Source organism: Callospermophilus lateralis, chromosome 2 (assembly GCF_048772815.1).
Source record: "Callospermophilus lateralis isolate mCalLat2 chromosome 2, mCalLat2.hap1, whole genome shotgun sequence".
In the NCBI taxonomy this organism is placed as follows: Eukaryota; Metazoa; Chordata; class Mammalia; order Rodentia; family Sciuridae; genus Callospermophilus; species Callospermophilus lateralis.
In genome coordinates, this window is record NC_135306.1 from 101,984,583 (window position 1) to 102,010,507 (window position 25,925).

General features: G+C 36.9%; 1 protein-coding gene across 1 annotated transcript; it reads right to left on the bottom strand.

The window, feature by feature from the left end:
* Positions 1-25,651, bottom strand: Stt3a (STT3 oligosaccharyltransferase complex catalytic subunit A). The gene is made up of 18 exons (XM_076846206.2): positions 25,569-25,651; positions 23,028-23,154; positions 21,979-22,039; positions 20,059-20,180; positions 19,545-19,690; positions 17,269-17,359; positions 15,584-15,690; positions 14,358-14,522; positions 13,845-14,025; positions 12,919-13,074; positions 11,558-11,649; positions 10,770-10,925; positions 10,327-10,515; positions 8,918-9,034; positions 8,699-8,801; positions 2,273-2,461; positions 1,429-1,544; positions 1-553 (listed from the first exon to the last, which is right to left on the bottom strand). The coding sequence occupies exons 2-18, from the start codon at positions 23,113-23,115 to the stop codon at positions 515-517; spliced, it is 2,118 nt and encodes a 705-aa protein (XP_076702321.1). The 5' UTR covers positions 23,116-23,154; positions 25,569-25,651; the 3' UTR covers positions 1-514.
* Positions 25,652-25,925: the final 274 nt, after the last annotated feature.

Sequence of the window (25,925 nt, forward strand, 5' to 3'; positions counted from 1 at the left end):
TTTATTCATTTGATAAAAATTTATTGAGCACCTACTATGTGCAAGGCTTCACACTAAGTGCTACAATACAGTCAGTATGACAAAACTGTTCATATAATGTAGAATCAGAGCTAGTCCTTAATAGTTTTCCTGATATAAGAGAAAAAGAATGCTCCTCCTACCTGGTTCAGGGAGCTAAAAGCATTGGTAAAGTCTGCTATATGTCCTTTGAGCAACCCAGCAGAAATTTTTGTCTTCAAATCAGCCATTAAGTCAAAACAAATAAGGCACATTTTTTAAAAAAAATTCCCCCCTTTAATTGACCAAAGTAAATCCATGACATTTCATTTGGTAACCTGCTCAGAATTATAAAAATCATTCCATTTTGGCCCAGCCCATACTGTCCAGGGCAAAACTTCCAGACGATTCTAATGCCATCCGGCTCTGTTCTTATAAACTGCATATAAAAAAAAAATCTTCAACATTCTAAATATGAGGCGCTCAGTGCAAAGCGTATCATAGCTGGATGTGACATTTACGTCCTTGACAAGCCTCGGTTATCCAGGTCCTTTACCTGCACACACACATACACCAAAAAAGAAAAAAAAAAAAAAAAGTCAATTAAATTAATACTGATAACCAGGTCAACTATGAAGAGTTTTTTCTAATGAAATGGGTTCACCCAGAGCAGGTTGGATTATGTTTGGTTCTGCTGCCTGGTTTGACACTGTGAATAAATAAACATGGGTTGGAAGGTCTGGTAACACCGCTTAATCTTTTAGAGTATCTCTAAGAGACATAGTAAATAATTTTCCCTTCACATTATCAAAGGCTCTCAATCTTTTCTTTTTTCTTTTTTGTACCAGGGATTGAACCCAGGAGTACTTAAGCACTGAGCCACATCCCTATCCACTTCTTTTTAGTTTGAGGCAGGGTCTTGCTAAGTTGGTCTCGCTATGTTGCTGAGGCTGGCTTAGAACTTGTGATCCTCCTGCCTCAGCTTCCTGAGCCACTGAGTTACACATGTGCGACACTGCGCCTGGCTCAATCTTTTTTTATGTAAGAGCTATAGCACACTCATGTGATTACATGTCTCTTTTTACCATCAATTCCTCAATAGGAGACAAGTAATGTAGTTCAGAAACAAACACACGAATTTTCTCTTTCTTTTCTCCCCTCAGGCCTGAGCACTGAAACATTCAGATCTAAATAGCAACTGGAAAAAATGTTGCTGCACCAACTGCTAAAATGACAGCCACTGGGAGGTCTACTCTAAGAATAACTTAAAATTTTAAAAGTAAAATTCTGAATGAATTGCAAGCTATCTTTCAGATACAGGTGTCATCAGAAATGCCCCCATTTAAGAAATATGGTGTCCTATTATTTAAGCACTAGAACCTATCTGCAAACATGAGGGTCACTTTCTAAAACAGTATAGCATCTGCTCACCTTGTATATCCTGACCAGCCAATGTTCTGTGGTATATGCTTCCTCCAGGACATCAAGCTCAAAGTCTTTATTACCAATCTCAGCATTTCGGACACGGTCAAAGCCTGGTGGGCGTTCTAGAAAGGGACAAAAAAGAATATAGTATATCTTCTACTACTTAGATTGTTATTCCTCAGGCTGCAGTTTGATTAGAGACTAGAGTCTGCAAAAAAAGAGCATCAGGTAGTAAGAGCAAATCAAGGTTACCCTGTTCAAGATGATGTATTGCCAGAATCCATGGAGCTTATTTTTACTAAGAGATAGGGGCTGATTTCCAAGCCCCTCTTTTTCTGAGAAATATCAGAAGCCTCTGTAACACACTACTACCCCTTCCATGGATCAGAAAATCTATCAGAAACCAAGGACCTGCATGTACTTCAGAAATTCTTTCAACATCAAAACTATGAAATTCAAGACCAAAGGAAAGACAATCTCATTAAATTCTTCTCAGTGTATCCATCTGAAGAAATGAAGTCTTCTGTCTGTCTATCCCTACATTCCTTTCCTCAGCAACATTCTTTACTGAGACACAACAAAAGATATCTGAAAGCACAGAATCTGGCGCTATACTGCCTGAGTTTGAATCCGGACCCTACCTCTTAGTCATGTGAAAGGTGGCCAGTTTAGTAACCTACTGGCACCTCAATTGACTCAAAATGAAATAACAATATTAGCGTCTACTTTCTGAGTCACTGTGAGGATTAATGAGTTAACAGATATAAAGCATTTAGAACAAAGCCTAAAAAACAGAGTTTGCTAGCTATTTCTGTTACTGCGATTATTGTTAATGCTGTGAATCACTCACTGGCTTCTGTGTAGACCTGCCCAAAGCGGTAGTAACACATCTTGTACATAAGGCAGTTGAGCAGCACTGGAGAACCCTCACGGTCCACACGGAATTCCCCAGTTGGAGTATAATAGTCATTCTCCTTGATATGTTTGCCTGTGTCTGTGCTCCCTCCGATCCGAACCATCCAAAGAAACTTGTTGATATCTAGAGAAAAAAAACAAAAGAAACTGCTGCATCAAAAAGGTTGCTAGAGCTAAATAACCAAATGAAAAAACTATGTAAGGAAATTCCCCATATTTTTCTAATAGGGAATGATACCATCCATTCAACTCTATATTAAAAACAGGAAAGACAATGTGTGAGTAAAATATTTTTCCTCAAAATATATAATTTTTCTCAGAAATTATTAGACTCCTGAAATCCTATGCTATTGATCCAGTCTTATGCCACAACTGAAACTATTCTTACATATTAGCTGGGGACTAAGCTATTGAATATAGGAGCCACTAGCCAGATGATACTAATTAAGAACTTGAAATGTGGCTAATACAAATTAAGGGATGCTATAAAAACAAAATACACATCAGATTTCTAGGACTCAATACAAAACTCACACACAAAAATGGGTAAAACATATTAGTTATTTGTTAAATGTTTTGATATACTCAATTTAAAAAAATTAATTTCAAGTATTTTACACTTATTTGATGTGAGAACTTAAAATGACTATGTAGATCCCATTGTATTTCTATTGGCCTATGCACTGACCCAGGGACAGTAGCTTTACCAAAAAGGAAAATACAAGTTTGCTGTTCCCTCCTGAAATACAATTTCAAAGTCACTTACCTCCAAAGCACAAACATGAGAAGTCAACATTTCTGTGTCAAATATACTCCCAGACTCTATAAATACTGATACCACCATCAACTCAGGATATTTCTCTTAGATATGTCATTCTCTATTGTTTATTTATGGTTTTAGGGAAATCAACTGCTCTGTTTAACTGAATGGTTAGTTTAAAAAGTATTACTGATCCATAGGAAAATACATTTCCTAATACACTTTTTATTAAAAAGTGTTCCAAAGGATATTCCAGAGGTTAAGAAAGGACGCTGAATCCACACTATTTGCTTTGGGTTGGAATTCTAGCACTTCCAATTCTAGCTGAATGACCTTGAACAAGTTATTTAAACTCTCTGTGCTTCAGTTTCCTCATCTATCAAACTAGAAAAATAAGAGGGTTGCAAATAAAAGCACTAACTATATCACTTTTCACAAGGTTAGCATTCATTGAACAACATTACTATCCTCCTATATCTATATTCTTTCCTTCATCTTATAGATGGAAATATTGAGACAGAGATTTGCCCAGATCATACAGACAGAAACAAGACCAAAAACAAAACTCAAGTATCAACTCAGTATCACAGAACTCTGGCACTGTAGCTATCTGGCAAATACATCTGAGGCAAAAATCTGGCAACCTTACTAAATGAAGAGTGAAAACTAATAGGAAAGGCCTAGAGGGTGTGGCTTAGTGTGATCCCCAACACCACCAAGATAATAACAACAGCAATAATAATTTCATAAAAATTAATTTTGAAGATACAATTGTCTACAAAAAATATTCAAATAAAGGTAATACTGTATCAACCTCTCTTTGGAAGGAATCTGGACTATTTAACTATTTTGTTTCAAATCTGCGTTAAGTATTCAATAGAAGGTAAAATGAAATATGTGTTATACTGCAAAAGAGAAAAATTTTGTCCATGACCCGAACATTCAAAGGAAATTTAAATTAAGAACATTCAAGAAGTGCAATGAGATATGACCATGAAATAATGAAGCTTTTAAAAAAATCATTCATACCCAAATGCCTATTATCACTTTAGAAAATGTCATTTTTTGAGTATGCACCACTTAGCATAAATATATTCAAAACATTTTGGAATTACTTATTTAAGATTGCCTGAGTGTATAACTCTGCCAGAGTATATCTTTAGTCCACCAAGTGTCTGGAATTCAATCCTAAGCATCACAGAAAAAATGATCGCCTTCAGAGCCCAAGTCATGGGTTTTTGTTTTTTCACAGTGTTGCTTGTTTGTTGGTTTTGTTTTGTTTTCTGGTACTGAGGATTGAACTCAGGGGCACTCAGCCACTGAGCCACATCCCCAGCCCTATTTTGTATTTTATTTAGAGACAGGGTCTCAGTGAGCTGCTAAGCATCTTGCCATTGCTGAGGTTGGCTTTGAATTCCCAATTCGCCTATCTTAGCCTTCTGAGCCACAGGGATTACAGAAGTACATCGACACACCCAGCTATAGTTTAGTTTTTAATAAACTCAGGAAAGACAAGAATAATGACTGGGGCTGGGTGTGGTGGCACACACCCGTAATCCCAGCAACTCTGGAGGCTAAGACAGAAGGATCTTGAGTTCAAAGCCAGCCTTAGCAATGAGTTGTTTGGCATGGTGCTAAGCAACTCGGTGAGATCCTGTCTCTAAATAAATACAAAATAGAGCTGGGAATGTGGCTCAGTGGCTGAGTGCTCCTGAGTTCAATACCTGGTACCTCCCCCGACCAAAAAAAAAAAAAATGAATAATGACTGAAGTTGAGTTGGGACGTAAGGGAAGGTGGGCAATTAAGACAATGCTAAATATCAAGATTTACTTTTTGGCTGGGCATAGGCGTGCATGCTTGTAATCCTCAGAGGCTCGGGAGACTGAGGTAGGAAGACTGCAAGTTAAGGCCAGCCTTAGCAACTTAGGAAGACCTTGTCTCTAAATAAATAATGGGTCGGGTTGCAGCATAGTGGTAAAGTGCCTGGGTTCAATTCCCAGTACAAAAAAATTAAAAAGCCTAATATGATCCCAAGAGATAAGTCCAATGAGAAACAAATTAATACTGTCTTCTCTAATAGTTGTCACATGCATATTTTCATGTGTCTAGATAATGAGTGTTCTGCACTGATTATTTTTTTTGGAGGGGTGGGGGCTGTCTTTCTGCATTGTTTAATGGTTAGTATTTTATTTTCTTCTTTGAAAATAATAGTCTAGCTTCTAAAGATCATGGTTAACTAGTCAATCATCATTCTTTCAACTTAAAAGCATGGCATAGTCTTTTCTGCTAAGATTTTCTTTATGAATGTTTTTTCATGTAAACTTAAGCTATTAAACATCAATTTCACCTCATTAAATGTCTGATTTTCACAACATTTTTATGCTTTTACATGACCAATTTATTATGAAGAAGCAGCATCTCCATTTTCATTAAAATATCTATACCATCACTACATGTGCCAAATGAAAACTACAAATACTAACAAGTATATGCAAAGACATAGAACTAAGAATTTGCAGTCACAGGTAGTAGAAACATAAACAGGTACTCCACTCTGGGAATCTCTTTATCAGTATCTCTTTATTCTATTTAAATTGAACAACAGACATTACTCCTAAACTAGTAATTCTACTCTTTGGTACATATTTCATCAAAAATATATTAGGGAATGTTCAAATCAGGATTATTCATAATAGCCTCAAAGTGGACACAGCACAAATATTCATCAACACTAAAGTGAATATATTGTGCTACATTCACACAATGGAATACTATGCAGGAATAAGATTTAACAATTTACAACTATTCATAACCTGAATGAATCTCTTTTTTTATTTTTAGCACTGAGGACTGAACCTAGGGAAACCATACTACTAACTACATCTTCAGTCCTTTTTGAGACAGAGTCTCACTAAGTTGCTGGTGCTGCCTTTGAACTTGTGATCCTCCTGGCTCAGCCTCCTGAGTTGCTGGAATTACGGGCATGCTACACTGTGCCTGGATCCACAATATGAATGAATTTTGCAAACATAATACTGACCAAAAAAAGTCAGAAGAGTATATATGGTATTCTCATTTATAAAGTTAAAAAACAGGCAAAACTTAACAGGTATATGCATATGACAAAATGTATCAAATGATACTTTTTAAATATGTGCAAGGTACAATTATGAAACAATAAATCTGTTTCAAAACTAAATAGCATTAGAAGCTAGGACGGTGGTCAGCCTTGGGAATTGGAGGTAGATATTGCAAGGAAATATAAAGAATAATTCTAGAATATTAGTAATACTCAACCTGGATTGTGGTTACATGAGTGTGATTTTTCTCTAAAAACCCATCAAGCTATACACTTAACAATGTCTACTTCTTTTTAAATATACTCAATCCCAAGTTTACTTTAAACATCTGTATAACCAAGACTATTTTTTTTTTTAGAACCAACATTTGAACCCAGGGTCTCTTAACTACTGAGCCATATCCCAGCCCTTTTTCTACTTCTTATTTTGAGACAGGGTCTCACTAAGTTGCTTAGGGCCTTGCTAAATTGCTGAAGATGGCTTTGAACTTGCAATCCTCCTGCCTTAGCCTCCAGAACCACTGGAATTACAGAAGCACCACCATGCCCGGCTAACCAAGACTTCTTGACTTTAATAATATTTACTTCCATGCTAAGTTACTTTGTCGGGTATCATGTGCTAATTGCTAATTTCTAGAATTTCAACACAAAAAAATATTTTCCAAAAATTACACTCATTTTTATTCCAACATTATAAACATATTCTTCCATTCATCTCAACAAACAATAAAATATTGTTAGCAATGGCTACTTAAGCTAAGACTTCTGGGGACTATCCCTTTCTACCACACATATGCATACATACATACATAAACACAACATGCATGTATGTACATATTTACACACATACAAAGATACACATAAAAATTTCAACAGACTTAGAAATGTTGTTATTATAATAAAAAGAAAACGGAAAAATAATTGCACACAACCAAATAGTGCTGGTGCAATTGTTCGTGAAAGCTGAAGTCTGGTGACAGGTCCTTACTATAAAACATGATATAGTTTTATTACTTATATACTATCTGGATGGAACTGTCATGTGCCTATATCAGAAACTAATCTAAAATAAGAACACATCTTGGGGATTAGCTCAGGGGTAGACTACATGCTCAGCATGAGCAAAACCCTAAGCTCAAACCTCACCACCAAAAAGAAGAAAAAAAAGAAAGATAACCACAAAGTAATCATTAACTGCAGGTAAACAAGTTACAGTGTACTAGTTGACTCAGCAGTCAATAATATTTAAAAGTCATGATTCTGAAACCACTTCTGGATTTAATCAACAATTATAAATTAACTATGCTAAGAAATGAGAAAGGAAAAGGAGAGAATGTGAAATAAACTGCAAAGCTCTTCGTTTATGATAAGAAATTTATAAAGTATATCTATAACTGACCAATCACTGAATAGGCTAGGGGTATGATTCAGTGGTAGAGCGCTTGCCTTAACATGCACATGAGATTCAATTTCCAGCACCAAAAATAAATAAATATTAGGAATAACTGCTTCTGGGGATTGGTGTTAAAGAGGCTCCAGTTTAGGGGATACGATAATTCTTCATTATAAACCTTCAGAACTGTTTTAACTTCTTAAAAAATTAGCAGATATTACTTTAATCTTGTAAATGTTATTTTTAAAGCAGTGAACTATATTTTCATGTTTCTTATAAAAATATCTTTTTGCCAATTATCATAATGAACATGGTAACATTTGCCCTTTTATAGATTCAGTTGTCACTCAGTGTCTGTAGGAGATTGCTTCAAGGACTCCCCATATATACCAAAATCTACAGATGCTCAAGTCCTTTAAATAAAATAGTGTTTGCATATAGCTTACACCCTCCCATATATTTTAAATCATCTTTAGATTACTTATAATACCTGATACAACATAAATATTATGTAAATACATTTTATACTATACTGTTTAAAGAATAATGATAAGAAAAGTCTGTACATGTTTAACACAGACACAATTTTTTTCCCCAGATATTTTCATTGAATTCATGGATGTATAACTCATGAATAACAGGGCTGTGTGTATGTACATATGTTCATGTGACACTTATATATACATACAATATATATATACTTTTTATATGTAAATGCATTTCATACCTACATATATTTAAAAAACATTTTTTAAGCTAACCAAATGATTACATGGCTTAAATTCATTAAATAATGCTAATTCTTAAGTTCATTTTCATAAGCCTTACAGTCTTAGTTTTACTACTTGGGGAACTACTGTCTTTAGACAATCATAGCATGTCATACTGTGAGAAGGAAGGAAAGGACGGGGAAAACAAAACAAAACAAAAAGAAATGAAGTCTTGGTAAGAGTAGTAAGGAGATTCACCTAGTTTTCTTATAATCTATGCCCTAGCATGTGTGAGGCTCTGGGTTCAATTCTCAGCACCATATATAAATAAAGGTCCACTGACAACTAAAAAAATTTTTTTAAATATTAATAATAATAATCTATGCCCTGCAGTTAGAAATGGAACCAAGTACATTACCATCAGAGGAATACCCAGTAAGGCCTCCAAAAATGACAAGCACATAGCTGACATCAAGCTCCCTCATGATCTCATAGGCTTTTTCTTCGGAGGATGCCATAGCCTAGAAAAATGAATGTATAATCTTCAGAACAAAATCTCAAATCATGAGATTTCTTCATGAGGAGTATTTTCCACTAGACTGTGCATATCAAACATTCAAAGGATCCCTTAACTTACCTGCCCTACTCGAGAAATATGGGTATTATTCCATGTATTATTGTCCACTAAAATTGTCCTGTTTGCCATAGCTGTAATCTGGTAGCCATAATCCCACCATGACATGACCTTTGCATCCTGAAAGAATAGTAAAAGAAACAACAGGATTCTTACTACCCTAAAAATCAAATGCAAGACAAAGAGTGGTAGGACATCCGTGGTCCGACAGAAAGTGAGGCCTGGCTCATTAATCAATTTCTTCACAACATAGCACACTCCTAACCAGAAAATAAATGTTGGCATCTTTTCCTCCATTTATATACAATCATGAAAACTCAGCACAAGTTATATACAATCCAACATTCCCAAATCACTTTATATAAACAAGCACAATGATGTAGAATGTGTAGGGGACTGTGCAATACATTAAATAATACTTAAGTGATAGCTTAGTATCACTAAGTAACTTTATTAAATAAATGACCTCCTAACAATATAACAAAAATCAGTTATTATAAATATGGGAGGAAAAACACAAAATCACAAGATTTGATGGGCAGGGATTAAGAGACTCTTAGTAGTAGAGCACTTGCTTAGCATGTATAAAGCCTTAGAGTCAATCCCCAGGCACTACCAAAAAAAAATATTCTGGTTTTGACTCTTAACAAATATGCTCAGAAATGCCATGTTCAATAGATAGTCCAAAAGAAATGATTTCAGATTCTCAAAAGGTAATAAACTAAAATGTTAAAAAGTATCATTAAGTGTTAAATGTTAACTTTATGGAAATAATAACATGTATTTTAGAACTGAGGTTTTGGCTCAGTGGTAGAGCGCTCACCTAGCATGCATGAGGCACTGGGTTCAATCCTCAGCACCACATAAAAATAAAATACTGTGTTCACCTAAAACTAAAACATAAATATACAAAAAAAAAACCAAAAAAACATGTATTATATATTTTTAACTTTTTTTTTTTTTCCAGTACTGGAAATTGAACCAGAGGTATTTTACCACTGAGTTGTATCCCCAGCATTTTTTAAAATTTCGAGACAGGGTCTTGATAAGTTTCCCAAACTGGCCTTGAACTTGTGATCCCCTTGTCTCAGTCTCCTAAATTGCTGGGATTATACATGTGTACCACCATGACCAGCTTTTCTTTTATTATTGGGAAGGATGGTCTGTTTCATATCAAAACCACCAACATATCAATGTAAGTGGCCATGGAAAGTTTAGATAATTAAGATTCACTACAGAAGAATTATCTGAATTAAATGGCAGTTGGCCTTTAAAGTTTATTCAAGACTAGATTTCTAAAGTTCCAATTTCTCCAAGCTTTCCACCCTTCCAAAAGCTACATGATTCACTATAATATCCAGTGTTTCCCCCTTAATCCCTACCCCACAAATGCATTCCTCCCAAATTTTCACCTCTGGAGTATTGTGACGAAGCCAATAATATGCTTCTCGGAAGTCATCAAAAATGATCCTACTGCCATCCCCACCACGGGCAGACAATACAATGGAAGGAGAAGAATAGGCCTCGCTGGTCACCCAGGTTGAATGAAAGGTGTAGGTAATGAGAAAAAAAGCCATGACCAATATCATCCCACTTGCCACCTAAACAAGGAAAAAGAATTACATAATAAACCAAACTAAATTAATAGGACAATTTCTATATATAGACAATATAAATGAGATGAATCAAAATAAGTCAGAGGTTATCTGAGTTTATTCTAACCACCAATTACAATGCTCTAATTTACTCTCCCACTCAAAAACACAAACATACATATGTGTGTATACACACACACACACACACACACACACACAGGCAATTTCCCAAGTCTGCTATACTGTCATTTAATTCTTACTTCATTCTTAATAGGGTAAGTAGAATCCTGTTGCTTCTTGCTCTTCTTGTCTGGGCGACTTATGTCCAGATTCTTCATATATGTGGACAGCACCTGAGAGACTCCAATGCCAGAAAGAATGCACATAACAGGTGCTAACACCAGCATTAGACGTACCTAAGAGAGACAGGAATCATCAGTCTAACCAACATTTTACAATTACAGATTTCATTCTATTAGTAAACTATGACATCAATTTAGGGGTTTTCATCAAACATGATTTTTCAGTAAAGACAGAAAATGTTTGAGATAACAACAATGAAAGTATATATTTCTTAAACTCTGTCACAGGTACTTATGTATACATATGTGTCTTGAGTAATACAAAATACATTCCTAATTGCGATTTGGAATCAAAACAGTGTTAGAAATATTATCTTAAAATCCCTCCTCTCTTTTAACTATCTATCTCTAGATAGTACTCCCATACCTACAAGTAAAAAAGCATCATCTCCCTTTTTAAGTCACCCAGGGTCAAATTCTTCAAAAAAATGCAAAACTGCCTTGCTACACAAGGTTATGAACCCAAGAAAGCAGAACAACACAACCAGAATGTATGAGGGTCTTGGACATCCCTAGCGAGAATCAATAATAGCAAGTAGCTCTACAACTCAGCCCCTCAAGTGCTCAGAAGGAAACGTCTATACAAACTTTACTACTTTCTGAATCCTACCAGGAAAAAACAAAAACAAAAAAGCACCTCAGAGTTAAGAGTGAAAAGTTTTGCTAAGACTGAAGGAGTTCCTCACCATTACAGCTGAAAAGTACATGCTGGTCACACCATACATGATGATAAAAATCCGGGCATCAGACAGGTTGCTAAAGCAGTAATAGAGACCAACTACAAAAGAGGGAAGGAGAAGTAAGCAGATGAGCCCTATAGGCAGAAACCTACAAGGGAAATTATCTTCATTATATCACTGGATGATTCCACACATTTAACTCAGCAATTCCACTTCCAGGAATTTATCCTAAAAAAAAAAAATCATAGAAATGTGCAAAAGATGTTTACTATCACAAAAATTGAGAAACAACCTAAAATGTCCAGCAAAGAAGCTAGTTAAAAGCAAATTTTTAAAATGGAATGTATCAATTAAGACATTGCTGCATAGGGTTATGGACTATTTGCCCTTTTACACATCTTTATGCATCTTGTACTGAAACAATAAAATAACGAATGATATATCTTAAATATTTCTATAAAATAATGGGCTAGGGATGTGGCTCAATCAGTAGCACGCTCACCAGGCATGCGCAAGGCGCTGGGTTCGATCCTCAGCACCACATAAAAAATAAAGATGTTGTGTCCATTGAAAACTAAAAAATAAATATTAAAATAATAATAATAATAAATTATAGGGAAATTAAATTTTTTCAGTGCTAGGAATTGAAACTAGAGTCTTGAGCATGCTAAGCAAGTACTCTAGCACTGAGCTACATCCTCGGCCCTATCATGATTCTTCAGGATCAGCGGAAAAAACTGTACGACCTTATTCTTATTCAATAAATAAGTAAATGAATATACACTGATATACACAATATCAATAAGTGGATAAATATAAATTATCAATAGTAGCTAGAGATAGGTGGTAAGAACTCTAATTTTTACAATTTTTTTTTACTTATTTATATTATTTTCACAATACACAAATACTTCCATAATAAAATAAAGTACAAGTTATTTTATAAAAGACCACTGACATTGGTAAGTTCTAAAACATATCTGAATTGGCCAGAAGATAATGAAAATGCTCTACAGTTTGTAATGCCATTATGAAACTTCAATACTGCAAACAGGAGAAATTGGGTGAAATCAGGAGTATATGCCAGAAATACTACAAAGAAAAAGAAAACAAAAAACAAACAAACAAAAACCCAAATAAGAAGTAGAGTTAAATTTTAACATAAAACAAATAAACAGAAAGTTATGAAGAACTGAGCTTGCCAATATCTGTAACTTCAACTTCTGACTCCTACTCTGCTTCAAATATCTGGAAAATGTGCTTAGCCATCCTCTGTCCTGCACAGCATAAACAGGCAAATAAGACATTTTTAGAATCAAATGGTGATTCCATGAAAAAGGCCACTTCAGAGCACAAGGTAGACAGACCTGGAAACATGAAGACGAGGAGCTGCAGATCAAAATAGTAGGAAGACCAGGTTGTGGGCTGATGCTCGGACACAGAAGCAATGATGGGGATGTTGTTCTTAGCATAAGAAGGATCCAGCAGTGAGTAGAAACGCCCCGTCCATGGAGATATTTTTCCTGGCAGCAAAGAAGCAATAAATATTTCACTTACACTCCTAAAACAAACATCCTAACCTAACTAATCACAACATCTCATTTTAATAACACTCTTAGAGAGAGAGAAGGACTAAGTTTTTGCTTCAATGATACCAATAATACTAAAGGGTTTCACTCCTTTTCCTTCAAACTTGAGCGTACTTGAGTCAACATCACCAGCAGAATTAGAATTGGGCTATATATAAATTCAGAGAAAAAAATGAAGGCAAAAGAGCTTCCTGAAAAGGTATTATGCCTAATCTGGAAAACTCCAGAGATTAAATAAACTATGTCCTCTAGTCCCACTCTGAATTAGACAATACTTGGGTAAAAACAAATTAGCTTCTGAGAGTGGAAGAAAGAAAAATGAAGGAGGAAAATGTGGCAGGCTAACCAATCTGAATGGCCATGATTAAGTTCCCATAGGGTTAGATGAGTACCATGATATAAGGTATCACAAGGAATGTAAGAAAGTCTACCAACCAATAGAAAAGAAAAAGATTAGCAAGGTAAGATACAGTTCTTCCACTAGGTGTAATTAAAAGTAGCTCTAATAAGACATTCTCTGCTTTGGTAAATCTAACACTGGGGATGACAAGTGAATCGAATATAAAAAAGCAAAACTTTAGTATTTAAAATAAAGAGAAACAGGAGTAATAGAAAGAATCTCCTATGCTCAAGAAATACTCTTTTTGGAGTTTATTTTATGTATCCATTTTCATTTAATACTAGAAGCTATGATCCCACCCTACCTGTCAGCATGAGGAGAGCTCCCACAGTGAGTAGGACAAAGCCTACCAGGGATATGACACTACGGAAAAGAACTTCAAATTGTTGTGGATTTAATTTGCTGCGCAGGTAATCCACAAAGGCATGGATCTGGCAAAGACCAAAGACTCCAAAGGCTGCCATGTGCTCTGATGAAAGGACAGGCTGTAGGGAAAAAGCATTATATATGGTAATAATATAGCCCAGACCCTTATTACCCTGATCTATTTCAGGGGTCAAATAAGTTCTGAAGTTTCCCAAAGGAATCAGTCCAATATAGGCAAGGGTTTAATTCATCTGACATATTTTCCAAATATAGAGTCCCCCAAAACATACCACACACCATCTTAATCACATCTTTACCTATTGCTCAGGCTATTTCCTTGGCTTGGTCTGCAATTTTCCTGAAACTTCCTTTCATTGAAATTCTCATCATTCAAGATCCAACCAAAACAATACCTGAAGAGGTTGAAAACTCTATTAAATCTAACACTCACCTGGAAACCTACAAAGGAGATCTGCATGGAAAGAATGGTGCCCAGGCAGTAAACTGTGCAATAGGCCACATAAATCCGGTGGGAGAAACGGCCTGTGAGCATCAGCACCAGAACATGAAGAGGAATCAAGTTGATTAGGAACACATAACCTCCCCATGAGGAAACCTATGGCAAGGAAAAAAAAAAAAACAGTTCCTCTGAGCACTCCTCCTCAGGTCACCACCATTATACTTTAGGATGTCTCTTGTGAACTTTCTAAAGCTTACTTGTTTACATAACGACTGACTTTACTTATGTCAAGTGGCTTAAAGAGTTTAAATAGGCCAGGCACACTGGCAGACACCTGTAATCCTATCGACTCAGGAAGCTGAGGAAACAGGATCATAAGTTCCAGACCACCCCTGGCAACTAAGAGAGACCCTATCTCAAAATAAAAAATAGAAAGGGTTGGGATATAGCTCAATGGTACAGGATCCCTGGATTTAATCCCTAATACCACATGCTCACATACAAAAAAGTTTAAATAGTTGATTTTTGGAGGGTGGGGGTAGAAAAAAATCACACCCCATTACTGTAAGTTAATTGCCAGCTCCCTTATGGCTACTAGCATTATAGCATTATCCATTACTGTAAGTTAATTGCCAGCTCCCTTATGGCTACTAGCATTATAGCAAGACATACCCAAGCATCAGAGTAAATCTAGATGCAATCCACTGTATGGTCCCATAGAGAATTTAGGGATATATAAGCAAGTAGAAGTAGTTAAAGGAAGAAAGTCTAACTAAACAGAAAAAAAAATATATATTGGAAAAGTAAAGCTTTAAGGAAAACATAACCAGAAAAGGTTGGTCAACTAGTATGTACCCACAGGAAATAGTTAAAGAAATTTAAAAGCTGGACACTGTGGGAACCTGTAAGCCCAACAAGTAAGAAAGCTAAGGCAGGAGATCACAAGTTCAAGGACAGCTTCAGAAACTCAGTGAAACTCTGAGAAACTTAGTGAGACCCTGCCTTAAAATAAAAAATTAAAAGGCTGGAGATGTAGCTCAGTGGTTCAAAATTGCCCCTAGGGTCAATCCCTAGTGCTGGTTTAAAAAAAAAATAAAAAAAGAAAAATTCAAAAATGAAAAACATGTAGAGAGGTTGGGGATATAGTTCAGTAGTAAGGCATTTGCCTAGCATGTATGTGTGCAGCCCTGGGTTTAAGCACATGTAGAAAAAGTTACCATGTAGAAATAAGCAAGAGCACACTTGGCTGCCCAATAGATAGAACCAGTCTTCACTGCCTTGATCCACATGTAGTAGGTGAGGAGCATGCAAAAGATGGCAATCCCTGCAGAAAAAAAAACAAAAACAAAAAAACACACCAAAACTTCAAGAGGTTATGCCAGCAGAGTGGCTAAGAATACTGTTTTGAAACAGACTACCTGATTAAGATCTTTTATCTACTACTTAGTAATACTGTGATTTTAGGTAAATTATTTTACCTCCCTTTGTCTCAGTTACCTATAAAAAAAGATGTCTGATATAGTAGCTACTTAAACTGTTGTGAAGATAAATATAAATAATGCACATAAAGAATTTAGGTTGGGTGCCGTGGCACACACATGTAATCCCAGAAGCTCAGGAGGTTGACACAGTAAGATCACAAGTTCAAAGCCACCCTCAGCAATAACAGGGAGCTAAGCAACTCAGGAGGACCCAGTCTCTAAAAATAAAGTACAGAACAGGGCTGGGGATGTGGCTCAGTGGTCCAGTGGCCCTGAGTTCAATCCCCAGTATTCCCCCACTCCTCTCCCCAAAAAAGAATTTAGAACAGTAAGCACTCAGGAAATGTAAGCCAATATTATTTTTGTTCTTTCCAGACATTATATTTCCTGCTACTTCTAAAGAAGTACTATACTATCATGCGCCATCCTGCCTCTAGATCGTAACATAAGCTGGTTCTGGTTGCAACTCATCTTAATATCGACCTAATGAAGTATTAACATCAGGGCCCAGTTCAAACTCAAATCACTTCCAGAAAGCTTTCCTTGACGACAAAAACCCAAGATAATCTCTCCTTGTACTTCATTCTAAAGTAGTCTTTATATTTTTATCAGAGCACAAAGCACTATATGCCTGTTACTAGAGTAATTTTTTTTTTTTAAAAAAGAGAGAGAGAGAGAGAGAATTCTTCAATATTTATTTTTCAGTTTTCGGTGGACACAACATCTTTATTTTATTTTTTTATGTGGTGCCGAGGATCGAACCCAGAGCCCCGCGCATGCCAGGCGAACGTGTTACTGCTGAGCCACTCCCTAGCCCTAGAGTAATTTTTATAGGTCCATTTTTATCATACCAGATTATGGGCCAACATAATATTTATACTCTCTATCCCTGGGCTGGGGAATATAGCTCAGGTGGTAGAGTGCTTGCTTCGCATACACAACGAATTCCCCAGTACCACAAAACAAAACAAAAATACTATAATCTATCCCTTTAATTAATTATGAGCCAAAATAATTTTATTCATTATCTATCTTTATAATATTTAACACTGTCTTCCAGAAAACGACTTTCAATAAATACATTTAGAATTTTAAAAGTCATTATAATTTTTAAGGATAAATATATCCCTTTATCTAAGAAAATAAAGCAAATAATTATAATGTTAAAACAAGAGTTAACTCTGAGTCCTGAGATGAGCCAAGAGCTTATAGATTTACCGGTTACCTCTCTAGCAGGAATGTCAGAATAAAACAAACTTGTCCAAGATCCCTTCTTGCCCATTTCTAAAATTCTTACCAAGAATCATTTTTATTATTGCTAAGCCATAGATCTAACCCAATTCTAGGGCACTTTGTGAAATTCTATTGGATAATGAAGTTAATGAAGTGAACAGACCCCCTTTAGCATTTTACATGTCTACCTTCATTATCATAGGAACCAGCCACAGATCGGGAGATATATCCAGGAACTACAGCAATCATGGCAGCAGCAAGAAGTCCAGCCCCTGCATCCTAAGAAAAAATAATAAGAGTTAACACCAACACATCTATGAGAGAGAACAAATAACCCGCCAGTCCATTCTGATTAAATGGGCCTAGAGAGCACCCAACAATTTCCAAGGTAGATGTGAAGTACTACAAATGCTCACAGCACCAAGAAAGCTAAAACTTTTATAACCAAGTTCCCATGACACCAAGTCTAAAACTGAGTACACATATACTGAGGACAGATTAAGTTACATGAGCTACCTAAATATCAGCACTTGCCCCAGAATGTGCTATTTGCTTTTTTTTTTTTTTTTTTGGGGGGGGGGTCCTTTCACCCAACTCCTGGTCTTTTTTTTTTCTTTTTAGTTATACATGACAATAGAATGTATTTTGATATTGTGTACATACATGTAGTATAACCTCCCATTCTTGTGGTTGTACATGATGTGGAGTTATACTGGTCATATATTCATATATGAACAAAGGAAAGGTATGTCCAATTCATTCTACTGTCTTTCCCATTCCTATCCCCCACCCTTCCCCCAATTCTCCCTGTCAAGTTTGGTAAACCTCCACTCCCACTCCCCATAGTGAGTTAGCATCTGCATATTAGAAAGAACATTCAGTCTTTGATTTGGGGGGATTGACTTATTTCACTTAGCATGATAGTCTCCAGTTCCATCCATTTACCATCAGATGCCATAATTTCATTCTTCTTTATGGCTGAGTAACATTCAATTGTATATATGTACCACCCAACCCCAGGTCTTTACCCGTGAGCTACATTCCCAATCTTTTTTTTTTAAATTTTTATATATATATATATATATATATACACACACACACACACACACACACACACACACACACACACATATATATATATATATATTTTTTTTATTTTGACATATGGTCTCCCTAAATTGCCAAGGCCTTGAACTTGCAACCATCCTGCTTCAGCCTCCTGAGTTGCTGGGTTTAAGACATGCACCATTGTACCTGGTTACTTTTAGGGTTTTTTTAGTTTGTTTTTGTTTTATCATGCTGGAGATTGAACCCAGGGACTTGCTCATACCAGGAAAACACTCTACCACTGAGCCATGTTCCAAGCCCACAGAATTGGCTGTTTGACTACAGGTATCCCCAAGCTGATCAGTTCCTTCCTCTAACAATGACTGCACAGGAATACCAGCCATACCTCTAAAAGCCATGCAATGATGAACAAAGGAAGAAAATCATTATGTAAGTCAAAAAGGCAAAAGGGATAAGTGATAATCCACCTAAACTGAAGATACCAGGAACATAAGTAATAAAGCTGGAGTATCACCAGGCAACTTTTGAGCTCAGGAAAAAAGTAGAAACAAAATAAACTCACATTCCAAAAGAAAAAAAGGTTTGTCTGTTGATAAGTGTAAAATTTGGGACAAGGGCAACAAGGAGAAGGATGAAAAGTTTCCCAAACTAAACTCAGGCTTCTAAAGTTCTCCTACTAGTTTATCACCTCTTAGGTATCCCCCAATTACCACAGCAACACACTAAGAATAGATTCCAGGGAACCAGGGTCAGCAATGCTGAAACCTGAAAAAAGAGCCAGCACTTAGGGAGAGAAGCCAAATGGCTTAAGAATTTTAAAATAAATGCTAAATAAATAAATAATTTGTAAGTACTTATTTCCTAAGGAAAGAACTAACTACTTTAGAAAATTTTTTGTGTAGTTGTTTTTTTCTTCTTTGTTACATTGTAAGGGCTTCAAAATCAAAATCTCACATTATGCATTTTAAGTTTTGTTTTGTTGATGGGGGTGGTGGGGAGTACTAAGGATTGAACCCAGGGCTGCACATATGACTGGCAAGTGCCTTATTAATGAGCTATAGCCCCAGCCCTTTTTATCTTGAGACAGAGTTGCACTAAATTACCCAGGATGGTTTCAAACTTGAGAACCTCCCACCTAAGACATGTGCCAGCTTTTTCTCTCCCTCTCTACAGAGCAATTTACATTTGATTTTCAAATATCCTCACCTATGGGCAAATTGCAAATGATAAGAACCACATTATCTAGGAGGGGTTGGAGTAAACTCAATGCAGCCTAGCAAACACTGTCCACAGACTCTGGCTTCCTGTAAGACTCTCAGTTCCCCACCCTCTAGCATCAACAAGAAAGGCTGAGCAACATTCATTCTCAAGTCTCCTATCACCCCAAATCCTTCACCTTGAGCTCTTTGGTAAGGTGGTACGTGACGATGGTGGTGAAGGAAGAGAAGAGTGGGGCCAGGAACACACAGACATTCCGAATGTCGATGGTGATGTGGAAAAAATGGAGAACATGGTAGATTGCAGCAGAGGTGATCATTAAGCCTGAAACAGGAAGGAGAGACTCCATTAGGTTGTCCTGGTAAGACAAAGAACTTCAAGGAAAGAGAAACATCAATAAAGTAACTACATAGGTCTTGACAAACAACCAGAAACACTAACACAGCAACTGCAGTAGACCTCTAAATTTCTTTCCTAAGCATTCAATGAACAGTCCAGAATATATGAAAAAACATGCATCACCACTTTCCCACGCATGTTCTCCTGTCTTACATAAGATAAACCATTAAAAAATCTATAATCACAATGAAATTATAAGTGTCATGAAATAAAACTATTAGAAATATAAGAAACTATTATATACAAATACTATCCTGTTAAAAAAACTTTTTTTTAAATTCTGTTCTTCTTACCTGGATAAATTGTTCCTCCAATGATTCGTCCCAAAGGGTACCAGGCCCGGTCATCAAACCAGTTATGGAATTTATAAAATCCCTCCTCAGCCAGGAACCGGGTAGTCCGATAATTAAAATACCTATAGCAAGTAAGAAAAGATTTGTGCCTCCTCTTCTTTCTACCCAAATACTTATACTAATTTAAATTTTCTTCTTCAGGGTATACCACTGAGAAGCTTATCATTACTTCAATAAAAGTCAATTTGGTTCTAAAATTATACTAATAGTTTTTAATAATAATTACATCAGAAAAATGGTGATTTGGGGTGCCAAAAGTCACTACATTACTGTAAGTCTCCTTATTCTACTCCATGCTTGTCTTAACAAAAGCAACCCAAGCCAATACTTCACCAGGCTGGCACACAGTAGGCAACAGGAACAGTCAGAGAATTCAAGCATCCAGAAGACAAGACCACTGAGATATGGCACTAATAGATTTTGGTCCTTTTTAAGTGATAGAAACATTAAAAAAAAAAAAAAAAAAAATTCTATACCACACTCAAGGACATGTGGATAAACTCAAGTGGTGAGTATCTTTAAAGATATTGGTATAACACCATATGCAGGATAAAAATTTTTCACACACATCAAGTTTAAGGGGGAGGAGGGACGAGGGAGAAAAAAAGGGGGAGAAGGACAGAGGAGGAAGAGGAAAAAGGAAGGAAGGCTAAAATAAATAAGAATCATGACTGACAATCCTTCCATCCCATCTCCCTGACCCTATTTCCTCTTTGGTCAGTCAAGTTTAACAGCTGAAATAGGTAAGAAAAGCAACAGATGGAAGAAATCTCTATCCTTTGTTCTTCACTGATGAATGTTATTTTGGTGACCATTGGAGAGAGAAGGGATGAGGGGAGAAGGCAGTCAGAATTGTGTCCTTTACCTACCAGCAGGAGGCAGTGTAATTACAGAGTCATCTTAGTGGAACTAGGTTAGTCTCTCCAAAAAGAATGGTCAAATCCCATAATCACTATGCTCCCTTCCAGTTCTATGACTATAAAGCAAATACCTTTGTTTTCCTTGACTGTCTCTCCTCAAAACCTCTCAACTAGAGGGTCTGAGAAAGAAACTCTGACTGTAATCAAGAAACAAGAATATAAGTTTCCTCATTCATGAAAAAAAAATTTAAGTTGATTTTGGAGGTCCCAAAGAGAATACCTACAATGCCTCTAAAATGCTTTCCAGTATCTTCACAAAATGATAAGTCTGCATACCAATGTAGGCATTAAACTTCTGGACCAATGTTCCAGCAGGTGAATATTTTTAAGATACTTCAAGAACCTATGATTCTGGCTTTCCAAACATTTCATAAGCCTTAACTTGAGGTAACATAGTGACACTGGTCTCTGGAGTCAGACAAATCCACATTCATCTTGGCAACTCCATTAATAAATTGTAACTCTGAATAACCTCTCCAAGCCTAAACTTCCTCATTTATTAAAAAAAGGAAGACCTACATCTTTTTGTTTTCTGTAAGGATTTAGAAATAATCTATAAAACAATGCTTGGAACAAAATGAATCTCAAGTTCATGACTTTTAATTCTCTTTTGAGCTCTGAATATACACCAGGTCCCTTTCTGTCAATCTGCATCTATAACTTTTGACCAAACTCAGAAGCTAGATTTCTCTTAGCCTAGTCATATCTTAAATGACAGGCAGTCATACCAGCAATGCTTCTCATATTTTTTGAGTTTTTCTAGACTTAGCTGGTCAATTCCAACAGAAATGCTTCAAAAATATGGAAAACTTTCAGGATTTTCCCCTTAAATGTACTAAAAGCACATCCCCATCACTGAGAGCTGACTTAAATCTGAATCTGAAAACCACGAACCTGAATACCTCCAAAGGAAAATACCAGACCAAGCAAAGGTACTCACGGATCGAACTCATGGATAACACTTTCGAATCTCAGGACAGCAAAGAGACGAGTGGAGAAAGCTACAAAAATTAGAAAATAAATATTTTAATGTCAATATGCCATGAAAACAACATCCAATAAATAATAGCATTATAAAGAAAACAGAATTATTCAACACAGGGGTCACATAAAAAATGAAATAATTCCTCAATAAAATCTATATCCATCAGTCCCCACACAGAGGAAAAAAAAGAAGTCTGACACTGGCACTACATTTTCCACTTACGTAGGACACATTTAATCACCTATTAAATTGTTTCTAGTAAACAAAACCTATTAACATTACATTTACCTACTAATACTCAACTCAGCTTACAAGGTCATCTTTTATAAATGCTGACACCACACACACAAAAAAAACCGAACCTTAATCTTGGAGCAATCCAAGAGTATATCAAACATGACTATATTTATGACTCGTGAAGAACTTGAAAATCTATAAAATAAGTTCTCAAGGACTATCAAAACTACTAAGCATCTAAACTGAAGATAACTGTCCTCTACAAAATTCAGTGAACAATCCCCATTACCTCTTTCAACCCTATGAGAAAAAAGAATTAGTATGCTTTCATTCTTTCCCAGAGGATTGCCAGTCCTTTTATATTCCTTGTTTCTTTTATTTTGCCTAGAAAATTATCATGAAGGGGAAATGCAAAAAGAACAAATTACCATTCATTAGAAGAACAAAGCATTTAGCCAGGTGCAGTGGCACACACCTAAAATCCTAGTTACTTGGGAGCCTAAGTCAAAAGGATCACAAGTTGAGGCCAGCCTGGACAATTTAGCAAGACCCTATCCCAAAATAAAAAATAAAAAGGGCTGAGGATGCAGCTCAATGGTAGGACCTCCCTGGGTTAAATCCCCAGTTCCATACACACACACACACAACAACAACAACAACAACAACAAAAAAAAACCCACAAAAAGCATTTTAAGAAAGTCATGTTTTACTTTTTTCAGCATTTTCTTCTCATTCCCAAAGAAATGGAGACTCAGGTGCATACTCACATAACACAGCAGCCATTGATAGAATGAGAAGCTTCAGAAGAGTGTCCTGCTTCTCATAGGACAATCGCAAAAATCCAAGCTTAGTCATCTTGACATCGATGGGTCACAACAGAAGATACTCAAATAGCTAAAATGGAAAAGTCAAGATCATAGGATACTGAACACCCTCCATTTACTTAACTTTCATCTTATACACAAGAAGAGAACCATAAGGGACATATGAGCTAGTGAAAAGAGAACAGGCGGTCAGGCCTAGTACCAATACTCAAACCTTGCCTGAAGTATGATATACTGGCAAGGAAGTAGACACAATCAGATCTATGAGATAAAACTAAAAAGGAGTCCGGTGTGGTGGTACACACCTATAATTCCAGCATCTTGGGAGTCTGAGGCAGGACAATCACAAGTTTGAGATCAGTCTCAGCAACTTAGCAAAGCCCTAAACAACTTACCAAGAACCTGTCTCAAAATAAAAAGTATTAAGGGATAAGGATATGGCTCAGTGGCTAAAATGTCCCTAGGTTAAATCCCCAGTACCCCAATACCCCCCAAAAAAATGTAAAAAGAAATGATCTAAAGAAACCACTCATGTTTAAGCCTCCCACTCCTTCACATCTAAGTACATAAATACAACTGTACATAAGTACAACTGGCAATAGTATCATATAACAAAAGCAGGGCTAGGGAGCAGCTCAATAGCAAAGCACATGGTGAGCATGCTCAAAGCCCTGGGTTCAATCTCTAGCACCATAAAAACAGTAATAACAAAATAGGATGGAAGGGAGAGTGGCAAAAATAAATAGGAAAGATGAAAAATGAGAAAAAATATGAAGAAAACACTCAGAAAAAGTCAAATATATGGAGAGTAAGAAATGGAGAGTAAACATTAAGTACAGAAGTGAAAGTAAAAAGAGGAAAAACAGAAATCATGACTGAATCAGCACAATTTCAAGCCCTAAATTTAAGATTCAATTGACTGGCTACAAGCTTCTTTCTTTTCCAAATCTCAACAGGGCTGTAGGGTTAACTAAAAGCCATGATTGATCATTAAGGCAAGTAAAAGTATGCACCCAAGAGGGGAACATAAACATACACAGACCACTGTACTTTTAATCCCTATATGATAGTGCAACTACTGCACAGATCTATTAAATCATCTGTTTCAAGGCCTCTCTGAAACTGACACTGCTGATTTAAAGCGACTGATTCCATGACACAGAGATAATTCATGGAACCAGATGCTAATCTTGAGGGAAAAGAAATAAATTTTTCCTACTGAAGCAGAAAAAGGCAGGGGAGGGGAAAACTAAATTAAAACAAAATGTTCAGGAAGTAGTTATAGACTATTAAAAAAGGTAATATCTTGATAGTCAAGATATACATAGCATTACTTTACAATAGCAGGTTGCAGGTTAGCCACTTCTGTATAAAACAGTACTACCTTCTTAAATTATAAGCTGATCAAGAGCTAAGGAATGAAGAATATAATAACAATATTTAATATTGTTCAAAACTATGCTGAAAATGAAAGGAACCTGCATTAGTCCTAATCTTTTCCCCGCTACTAGAAGGAAAGGAGGGAAAAAATAACACTGGACTAGAAGGCAGGCATGAAGAAACACATTCCTATCCTCAAAACTGAGAAGTCAAACATATTTTCTATGATTAACCGGGGCAGAGGAGCAGATTTAGATATGAGTGTTTAATTATAATCCCAAAAGAAAAACTTATGGTGTAATCAAAGACCTAACTCCAGGAAGTTAACAATCCAGTTTTATCTCTAAAGTTTGAAGCCGTTTTCTGGAATGGCAGAAATAGAAACAAACTTAACACCATTGATTTGATATAGCCTACACACCTATAAAAATAAGGAGAGTGTGTTTGTACCTCAACCCGAAAACTGAGTAAAGGAACTGGTAATTTAAGGCCGGACCGTAAGAGAAGTTTTCATCCTGTGTTTTCTGGTCATTTTCGCAAACCGCCAAAACAAATAGGAGCAAAGACATGTTCTTAAAATACTTTTCTTTCTGCTCTCCTCCTCAACTGTGTCCTGCTACCTCTGGCATCTTGTCCCACCCCTATCCTAACTTCCACGACTGCAACCTCTCCAGCCCCGTTTTCCTACACACGTTCCACACCCTCACACAGTTTGCTCCCCTTCCTCTCTTCAGGTCTCCTTGGCAGGTCCCTGTCCTTTCAACCACCCAAACCTGAGCACCTCTGACCCCACCAGCCGCTGGACCCCCACCACCTCAACACCCTAAGCGAATTCCCCTCCAAACCAGCTGCAACATCCAGTTTTTCCCACACAGTCCTGGCCTAAGCGCACGCCCCATCCCCGCGATCTCCTTCCCCAGACCTTCACATCCTTCCACTCCAGGAGGTCCCCACACCACACCCCACGCCCCCTCCTATGCAGGGCCCTAAGCTTTGCTCCCCACCACCTTTTAGAGCCCTGCCTCATGAACTTCGTACACGCCCACCAACACCCTGCATCTCACCAGACGCTAATCCTCAAGTTATAGCCTACGGCCTTCTCACCTAGCCGGCGTTCCTCAAGAACCCGCTTGGTTCCTTCTGCCATCCGTTCAGCGGTGCACCCAACCCTGGCAACGGCTGAGCCCGCCCCTGACCGCTCCCCACTGGCTGGCTCCAAGCCAATAAGACACTTCGGGAGAGCGATAAGATCACGACGTTGTCTGTCAGGCTCGGAGGCGGGGACCAAGCCACAATTCCACTTCTTAATTGGTTAGTACAACTATCATTTATCAGTCCAGAGGTGGGACTATGTGCTCCCACCGAGCTGTCATAGGCCGGTTCGTGAAAGCAAAGAGCAAGAAAAGAGCGTGCTTGGAGCAGTTTGGTTGAGGAACGAGGAGTGACGTGTCAGACTGCGAA

What these genes read in the sequence shown, in the direction of transcription:
- Stt3a (XM_076846206.2), bottom strand. Translation starts at nt 23,115, where the DNA reads ATGACTAAGCTTGGATTTTTGCGATTGTCCTATGAGAAGCAGGACACT. An exon ending in TGGTTCCTATGATAATGAAG is followed by an intron (nt 15,691 to 17,268) that starts GTAGACATGTAA and finishes TTTTTTCTGCAG; the next exon opens with GGATTGCCATCTTTTGCATG. An exon ending in TCTCCTTTGTAGGTTTCCAG is followed by an intron (nt 14,026 to 14,357) that starts GTGAGTGTTAGA and finishes TTTTCCCTACAG; the next exon opens with CCTGTCCTTTCATCAGAGCA.